Here is a 9723-nt window from a genome sequence, read left to right on the forward strand (position 1 = left end):
CTTAACCAACTAAGCCACTCGGCCGGCCCTCCACATGTGGCTTTGAAGCCTTGGTTGGGCCCTGTCGTGAGTGGACACTGTTGCTGCCTGGGGGCAAAACCCTCTAAGAGCCTTTGGAGGGTTATGAAGTGAGGGGGAGCTGCCCCTCGGTGTGGCCTGCAGACTACAGGGGTCAAGGACCAATAGGAGCTGGCTGTGGCAGAGCCCAGAGAGGCCTGGGCTCGAGTAGAGCGCCCGTCACCCTCTTCTCCCCTGCTCCTTCCTCCAGGCGTGGGGGCTCAGGGGTGCTACTGAGGGACAGGGCTTTCCTTCCAACTGCTGCCCGTCCCCTGGTTGACAAGCACCTGCTCATCCCTTGGCTGTGAGCTCCAATGCCCCCGCCCCCGCCGAGACAGCAAAATCTGGATGCCATGTGTCCTTCGTGTGTGACTCGTCAGCTCGCTCACCTCCTGCTGCCATGGGTGCTTGCCTGGCAGGCTCCTCACCAGCCTGTAGCTCTGGTCGTGTCTGTCCACAGTCCCCAGCCTGGTGTGTCAGGGGCCAGGCCCTGGGCCTTGCTCAGTCCGAGTCCCAGGAACCCTTTGACAGATGAGCCCTGGCAGAGAAGCACATTGATGCCAGGTGCCACCAGCTCCTTCCTCCGCTGTGACCCTTCTGCGTCTAAGAAGCATGATGGCTGCCTTTTTAATATTTCAGAAAATTTTATCATGAAAAACGTCAGACATCAGTGAAGTTGCTAGGATAGCACAGCAGCCACCTGCATACCCTTCGTCTGCATTTACCAGTAGAAGCGAAGAAAATGAGCTGCTCTTTTTCTCAGAGGCCAGTGTCAAGGTAGCCCAGTGGCCCTCATGCAGCACATAGTAGGAAAGAAAGACGGAGAGGTGGCTACGGAAGCAGAAGTCACTCAGGCAGTGCCCACGGGGCGTTTGCTCCTGTCAACAAGGATTTCAGCCACTGGTGGGTGAACACAGCGCCGACTGGGCTAGATGTGCAGTGAGCCAGCTGTGAGGAAGCCCGTCACAGGCGCCTCCAGCTCTTAGGGTCCTTACCTGCTCACCTGGCTGCTCTGGGCTCGGGTGTCCTACCTGTTATATTGTTTCTCAGGTGCTGAGACACCTGAGAAAAGGTGCCATGTTAGCTCAGTGAAAAGATTGTCTGTAGCCATAGAGAGATCTTGAAAGCCTGCTGCGTGGCATGTTCACTCATAAGTTCTAGAAGGATCTGAGTGTCCAAGTGTGCGAGTCACAAGAATGGGTGCTGGATATTGGATATGCAGTGGTGGTGGAGCTGGGGCAGGGCAGCTAATAAAGTTCATAGAACAGAGATCATTTTGTGTGTGTGTGTGTGTGTGTGTGTGTAGGCAGGTGAGGATTAGAGCTGTGTGTGTGTGTGAGGATTAGAGCTGTGTGTGTGTGTGGTGGCGGAGGGGGGGGGGTGAGGATTAGAGCCAGGCGAGTCAGGCCAGACCCTTCTGTAGGCAGCGTAGGGATCTGGGGATCTTGGCAGTCTCAGGGTAGCAGGAGAGCCCCTTGTTTTGGGTGAAAGCATTCCTCTAGTTCCGTGTGGGGCAAGGTGGGGTGTACAGCATCCATTTTTAAATTTCTGTTATTTTAATTTATATACTTTCGATTTTTGCTTATAGTTCTATAATTTTTTTTTTATTAAACTTGATTTTTTAGAGCCATTTTAGGTTTACAGGGAAATTGAGCCGTGAGTACAGAGGTTTCCCATCTATCCCCTTCGCCTGCACACATTCTTCTCATTATTACGAATATCTTGTATTAAATGGTGCATTTGTTAGAATTGATGAACCAGTATCGATGCATTATTATTAACTAAAGTCCACGGTTTAATTAGGGTCCATCCTTGGAGTTGTACATTCCCTGTGCTTTGACAAATGCACAGTGTTCTGTATCCACCGTTACAGGATCTGTAAGGCAGTTTCACTGCCCTAGAAACCCCGTGCTCCCCTGCTTTATCCCTCTCTTCCCTAAGGCCTGGCAACTTCTAATCTGTACTGCCTCCATAGTTGCCTTTTCCAAAAGGTCATGGAGTTGGCATCATACAGCAGGTAGCCTTTTCAGAGCCACTCTTTTCCCTTACAATTCTGAGTTTTTACAAATGCATGGGGCTGTGTACCACCACGATCAAGATACAGCACGGTTCCGTCACCCTCAGCTTCCCTTGTGCTGCCCCACGCCCCACCCAGCTACCGCTCTGCTGCTCTCTAGTTCTACCTTTCCCAGAAAGTCACCTACACAGGATAATACCCTGTGTGGCCTTCTAAGGCCAACATCTCCCACCCTGCATTTTATACTTGCAGATCCATCCACGTGGCTATGTGGGTCCATTCAGGCCTTTTCCTGTGGAGTAGAGTCCCCAGTGTGGCTGTTATGTGGTCTGTTTATCCATCCACCAGAGAGGAACAAGGGCCATTACAGAGAATAAGCGACTTTGAATATTTACCTCTGGGCATATCGCCAGGGTGGGAGATGGTGCGAATGTGCCTAACTGTGTAAGGAACTGCTAAACTGCATTCCAGGGAGAGCTCCAGTCCGCACACTCGGTGTTATCAAATTGTTTGTTCTTTTGAACCATCCTAGTGGGTGTGAGGTGATATCTCATAGTGGTTTTGGTTTGCATCTCCCTGATGACTAGTGACATTGTGCTCATCTTTCTTGCTTCTTCCCTGATGACTGATCTTGTGTTTATTTACCATCTAATACATTGTCTCTGGTGAGGTGTCTGTTCAAATCTTGTACCCGTTTCCTTATTTTTGAGTTTAGCGAATTCTTTATATATTCTCAACATGAGTCTTGTCACATATGCGATTTGCAAATATTTCTCCCAGCCTGGGACTTGTCATGCTCTTTACTGGTGTCTTTCACAGGGCAGAAGTGTTTAGCTTTGATGAAGTCCAATTTGGCATCTTTTTCTTTTATGGATTGTGCTTGTAGTGTTGTATCTAAGGTCCCTTTGCCTAATCCAAGGTCACAAAGATGTTCTCCTGTTTCATTCCAAACGTTTTATGCCTTGATGTTTAAATCCATCATCTACTCGGGATTAATTTTTGCATATGATGGGAAGTTCATACCAAGATCCATTTATTTGTTTGGCCTACGGATGTGCAGTTATCCCAGCTCATCTGCCGAAAGGACCATCCTTTCTCCATTAGCAGCTTTTGCATCACCTGAGGTCAATTGATTATATTGTGTAGGTCTATTTCCGGACTTTCAATTGTGTTCCATTGATTAATGTATTTGTTCTTTCACCAGTAGACATCAGTTTTGAAGAACAAAGCAAAAAGCCTGTAAAGGTGAAACAGATGGGAGAATATTAGTATGGCGCCCTGATTTAAGACCAAAAAACACTGAGTATTTAACCAACTTCCTGTCCATGCTTCTCATGCAAACCTTCTTCAATGAACTGTGAATCTCCTTTTGTTGTAAAACTGTAGAATGAGATAAAGCAGTAAATGAATTGAGAAAAGCTCTAAAATGAAACCTTATTACATTGGTCACAGCCCAGCAGCGTGCTTATTAGATTTATCAAATAACTTAGCAGAGAAGAAAATAAATCTCTCAGAAAGGAAAGCCAGGCTCCCATACACACACATACAGGAATTGCTCCGTTGCCTGTTTTATCCAAGTGACACTCAGCGCGGGGGTTCAGATAGAACCCTCTGTGTTGTTACTTTCCATCAGATCAAGCTGTGAGTCTTCTATTGATAGTACCTCTGAAACCCCTGTGCCTGGGGATGCCCTGGCCTGGCCTGTCAGCAGTCTCGCCTGCCTTGCAGCTTCAGGGCTGGTGTGAGAGTGGGGAGTTCCAACCCCGATCCGAGACCAAGGCCAAGGCCTGAGAGGCCTTCTCCCTGTGAGCTTGAATGTGACTTTGTTTACCTCGTGCAGACTTCAGGCTCGGGCTGCCCCTAGAACTCCCATTGGAGAGAAAAGGGAAGGGACCGTGATCTCAGAATGGTTATCTAGTTGTAAAAATGGGACTGCTCAATTTTACTTAAAAAAAAAAAAGGAAGTCACAAAATAGCAGTTTAACGGAAAATGTGATTATCACAAACACAGGTGCCACATGACACAGCTCCACCTGCTCTTGAAGTCCTGCCTGCTGCCGTTTTGTTTTGTTTGGGGCAGATGCAGCAAAAAGTGATGCTGGGCAGAAACGTGCACTTGTCCCCAGAGACCTTTTTGGATCAGGTTCTGGAAGAATCCACTTGGTACTTAATTGCTGCTCTTTTCAAATGCTCCCAGCTCCCTCCCCTGTATTCCTGCTCCAGCATCACTCACTCTCATACCTCCACAGCTGCAGCCTGAACCTCCCCTGGGTTCAGGTGGCTCAGACAAGTGTTTGGTCCCAGTGGAGCGTGGTGCTTGTTCATGCAGACCCTCACCCTCTCCAAATTGGCCCTCCTGACAGAAGGAGGAGGAGCTGACTCCTTGGGGTCTTCCTGGGGTCACAGCTGGAAGTTGGTCAGTTGAAAAAGCTAGTTAAAACATAGAGTCATAAACACAATATTCAAGGACCTTGGACCTTTCCTAAAACATAAACCTATATTTTGTTCACCAACCACTGGGTGGCCGGCCAATGTCTTTTCTTTGCTGAGAGCCCATCCTCAGAGTTCTGGGTGGTTTCTATCTCAGGAGCCTTAGGCAAGATGCATCGTTTGCAATTTCCCGTTTTCAAGTGGAATGGGCATAGGGGCACAGCAGTGGGACTGCAGAGTGCTTCCTGGTCACCCTCAGGCTTTCATAGTTATCTGTCCCACACTTAACTTGACTGCCATTTTTTAAAACAACTTACCTTTAGTAGGTATTTCCAAAGCATCCCAAATGTATGGGTTTTTTGTTTTTGTTTTTTTTGTTTGTTTTAATTTATTGGGGTGACAATGGTTAGTAAAGTTACATAGGTTTCAGGTATACAATTCTGTAATACATCATCTATATATCGCATTGTGTGTTCACCACCCAGAGTCAGTTTTCCTTCCATCACCGTATTATTTGATCCCTTTTACCCTCATCCACCACACCCATCACTCCTTATCCTCTGGTAACCGTTAAATTATTATCTGTGTCTATGAGTTTTTGTTTCTTCATTTGTTTGTCTTGTTCCTTTCTTATTTTCAATTTTATATACCACATATCAGTGACATCATATGATTCTCGACTTTTTCTGTCTGATTTATTTCGCTTGAGATTATTATGCCAAATGTGTTTTCTAGAAGGAGCTATTTTTGTGGCTTTTGTATTCCTTTATAGTGTTTCCTTAATTCTAACATCATATAAATTACTGCCACAGCAGTGTTCAGACAGTGTCACCAACAGCTGTGACAGACAGACTTGGTGCAGCCCTTGCTGACTCTGGGCCTGCCTACAGGTCACTTGGGGGAGCACAAGCACATGATGCCCCATGCCCGCTGGCTGGGCGCCTCATGTCCCCAGGTCTCGATAGTGTGGTTTATAGGGGACGTCGCCGACGTGGAGATGCTGTCTGTCGCCTAGAGCTAGAGAGCTCGTGTACAGATGGGTTGAGACCTGCTCTTGAGGGACCCCAAGGAGGACGAGAGAAGGGCATGCCATCTGACATTGGCTGCATTGTCATGGGCTTTCCAGGGGATGGGGGCAGCAGCTCATGCAGCACCAGCCATCAGGCAGGTGGGCAGAACAGGGCACGTTTCCTGTAAACAGCAGGTGTCCCCTTTGCAGTGTGAGGTGTGATCGGGAAAGTAATGGGGTGTCCAGAGTCATGGGCTGAGCAGGAGCTCTGGAGACCAGGATGGGTACCCAGCCAGGGCCCTCGGCTGCTCTGAGCTCTTTGTGTATTGGACATGCTGGCCCGTCCACACTGCGCTGGGCGGGGAGTGACTATTCATGTAAAGGCCTCATCACTTCTTTAAAACTTTTTCCCAGGGCCACCACAGTACGTTACAAAGGGAGAAACCTGCGGATCAAAGCCCCCATGTGCCGAGCCCTGAAGAAGCTCTGTGACCCAGACGGTATGTAGGAGGTGGGCTGGGATGATGTCGGGAGGCCTTCTGTTCCGTTTATCGATAGACAGGTCCATCTAGAAATGTCTGCCTCTATGGCTCTGTGTCCGGGCCTGCCTAATCCCACGGGCAGCTCCTGGGTCCAAAGCTCACTGCAGTGTGTCCACTCAGTAAGTCAAGGTCAGCTCAGGAGCCACAGCAGCATTCAGACAAGGTTTCAGCAGTGTCAAGAGCGCATCTCGTGGCCTCGTGTGGCCTGGTCGTGGCTCTGGCTCTGCAGGTGCTGGTGCTCTTTTAGGCACAGGTCTTCGCAGGCTTCTCCGCCAGCTCTGCTTTCTCTCTGGGGCCATTAGCCCACAGCTTCTCCCTGATTGAGTTGTCCAGCCGAGCACTTTGCCTTCTGCATGATAGTCTCTCTGCCGGGCTCTCACGGTTCCTTCCTATCACAGGCGTGAGTGACGAAGAGGACCAGAAGCCAGTGCGCCTGCCCCTGAGAGTCCCCGTGGAGCTCCAGCCACGGAACAACCACGCCTGGGCTCGCGTGCAGAGCCTTGCCCAGAACCCCAGGCTCAGGTAACTGCCTTTGGCATTTGGGGGGAAGCCAGCTGTGGGGGTCGGGGCCAGAGGGCAGTGTTTAGGTCTCCCCAAAGGGCCCTAGATGAGAAGGTTTCACCCAGTGCTGCAAAATTACGTTGGGGTAAGGTGTGGGGTGGTAAAATGTCGTTGGGGCCCTCAGATTTTGGGGGCCTGGAGGCACTGAGCTGCACGTCCACACCTGGCACGGGTCTCAGGGCGAGAGTGGGATGTAGAGGGACATCGTGGCTGGCAGGTTGATGGCTGCAGAGTCTTTCCCTCGTCTTTCCCCCCAAGCCCCTTTCCATTCCTCTCTTACCATCTCCATCAGATTCGAGTCTGATTTATGGGCGGGGTACCACTGTGGGTATGGTCCATTTTCCAATTATACACCTTTTTTTAGATTGAGGTAAAAGTCACAGAACATGCATTCAGCCACGAGCCATTTTAAGTTGTCCAGCTCAGGTCACTGAGTACCTTCACAGCGTTGTCCAGCCACCACCTCTATCTAGTTCCAGAACATTCTCATCACCCCAAAAGGAAACCTCGAACCCACAGTCACTCCCCATCTCCCTCCCCTGGTCCTTGGCCCCCGGCAACCATGAATTTACCTTCTTTGTCTATGATTTGCCTGTTCTGGACATTATACATAAGTAGAACCACGCACTGTGTGGTCCTTTCTGCCTGACCTCTCACTCAGCATCATGTTTTCGAGATTCACCCGTATTGTAATGTGTCAGTGATTCATTCCTCCCATATTTGTTTTTATTTTCTTGGGATTCATTGAGGCTGGCCAGCGTCCCCTTCTTGAGGCTCTTAATAGACTAGAATGGTGGGTTGTGCCAAGGTCCATGTCCTGGGTGAGATCTTCCACCATAAAGGGTACACAGGTCTCTGTTTTGTCTCGCAGTTTCATGTGAGTCACCAGTTATCTCAATTGAAAAGGTTAATTTTTAAGAAAAGGACTCAGTGGCCCCGCTGGGACATTGTGGCTCTGGCCCCTCCTTGGTGCCCTTCCCGGGCACCTTTAGCCTTCACGGCATTGCCTTGCTGCCGGCAGCCTCCGGGGCTCTTCAGAAGGTTCCATCCCGTGTAACGGCTTCCCATTTTCTGTCTGTTTCCTGTAGAATGATCGTGGAGCTCCATCGGAAGGTCTCCAGCCTCATCGAGTTCTTGAAACAGAAGTGGGCACTCCATGAAGTGCGAATCGTATCTTTCCTACTTAAGCAACACCCCCCCCCTCCAATTTTGCAGCACCTGCTGCCAGAGAATGGGGTCCCACATCCCACTCCTGTGGTTGCACGGGGGCCCCGTGGGTGTAGTAGCTGTGCTGTGGGATGGTGTAGAACCTGAACTAAAACCTGCTTCCCTTCATCTCTATGTTTTGGGTGTGAGCCCCTTTCTGACCTTACAGTGTTAAAACTGTCACAGCAGCCCTCCATGTGGGGAGTGGCCACCATCTGTCCCGTGGGGTGTGGCCCAAGCATCCCTGCCAGCAGGTTTGAACGAAATGACCAAGGACAGACCCAGTTCTTGTTGGCCGGCTCCCAGCCCTGCCCAGTCCTCAGCCAGAAGGGAGCGTGTGGGGCGGGAAGTTCCCAGAGAAGGAACTACCTGCTTCATGCTTTCCCCACGGCCCCATGGTGCCCAGGGGCGGGCACTGCTGCCCATGGTTCCTTGACAGTGCACTCAGCGAAAGACACTTGCGGAGCGGCAGCTGCAGGACTCGTTTGTGGAGCCGTCACAGGAGAAGATGGCGCTGCACCTGTTTCCGGGAGAGAACTGCACACTGACCCCGCTTCCAGGCGTGGCCCGTGTGGTACACTCCAAGGCCTTCTGCACGGTGCATTGGCAGGAGGGCGGCCGGTGTAAACAGAGCGCCAAGGACACCCACACACTGCCTCCAGCCCAGATCCTGGGCATCCAGAGTGGGCAGGGCACGGCCAGGGGCCAGGTGAAGTGCCCAAGGGGCGGCTCCGAGGGCAAGGCTGGGGGGCGGCCCCCTCCCTCCACCGATGCTTCGCAGAGCTCCGGAGAGAGTTCCCCTGAAAGTGCCCCTGGGGAGGGGGCCGCCCCAAGCCTCAGCAGCCCAGACGCTCCCGACAGGCTCCCTCCCGGGCTCCAGGACACTGGGGGACAGCTTGAAAAGACCCCTACGGCCACTCCTGCAGAAGGTGGGGAAGGCCCTGCCCAAGAGCCCGGGGCCATGATGTGTGCCTGTGGCCAGCTCCCGGACCTGGAGGATGAGCTGTCACTCCTGGATCCCTTCCCCCGCTACATGAAGTCCTGTCAAGACCTCATCATCCCCGAGCCATGCCGCAGCGCAGACTCTCGTCCCCTGGCATGTGCCTCCCCTGAGATTCGTGCCCCCAGCAGCGCAGAGGCAGCCGACCTTACCCAGGCCAGGGCACCATCCCCCGTCCGCGGCCTGCCTGGCCCAGACCCTCAGCCCAGTCCAGGTCTCCAGCCAGATGTTTGCACTAAAGACTCAGCAGACGCTCCCGCAGAGGAGCCCCAGGAGAAGGTGAGCCCTTCGGACCCCCCGCCGCCTCAGGGACAGCCTGCCGCCAAGCCCCCGAAGGATGTTCCCACCAGCCGGCTAGCCCAGCAGCTCCGCGAGGAGGGCTGGAACCTGCAGACCTCCGAGAGCCTGACACTGGCCGAAGTCTACCTCATGATGGGCAAGCCAAGCAAGCTGCAGCTGGAGTACGATTGGCTGGCTGTGCTGGGCCCCGAGGGCCAGGCCCCCGGCAGCTCCCCGCCCGCTGCCTTCCACAAGCAGCGCCTCCTCAGCTGCCTCCTGAAGCTCATCTCCACAGAAGTCAACCCTAGGCTGGTGAGTGAGGGTCGGGCTCGGCAAATAGGTCCAGCCCCAGGTCAGGAGGCAGGGACCCTGATGACCAGGAAGGCGAGGTTCTCACAGACTATGTGTAATTCTCTTGAGCAGGGCTATGAGGAGCGCTGGTCAGGGCTCTGGCTCCCTGCCAGGTGAGGCCCTGTCCTGTGGGGCTCACACTGGGCTCCAAAGAAACCATGCCTGTGGGCCTTGCTGGGCTCCAGTGATTCTGTTGACCCTGAGCGTGCCGGCCAATGGCACACTGTGCACAGGCTCGGTGGCAGGCTCGGCCAGGAGCTGAGCAGCTCAG

The 9723-nt window shown here is 52.2% G+C and overlaps 1 protein-coding gene across 1 annotated transcript in view; it reads left to right on the forward strand.

The window, feature by feature from the left end:
- CRAMP1 (cramped chromatin regulator 1) overlaps positions 1-9723 on the forward strand; it is a 68336-nt gene that overhangs the window by 36462 nt on the left and 22151 nt on the right. Inside the window, exons 7-11 of the mRNA XM_019648454.1 lie at positions 5928-6013; positions 6454-6577; positions 7705-7786; positions 8271-9413; positions 9525-9565. Coding sequence (XP_019503999.1) covers positions 5928-6013; positions 6454-6577; positions 7705-7786; positions 8271-9413; positions 9525-9565 — 1476 coding nt within the window. The remainder of the gene's footprint in view (positions 1-5927; positions 6014-6453; positions 6578-7704; positions 7787-8270; positions 9414-9524; positions 9566-9723) is intronic.

The sequence above is a fragment of the Hipposideros armiger genome, unplaced genomic scaffold, assembly GCF_001890085.2.
Source record: "Hipposideros armiger isolate ML-2016 unplaced genomic scaffold, ASM189008v1 scaffold_126, whole genome shotgun sequence".
NCBI lineage: Eukaryota > Metazoa > Chordata > Mammalia > Chiroptera > Hipposideridae > Hipposideros > Hipposideros armiger.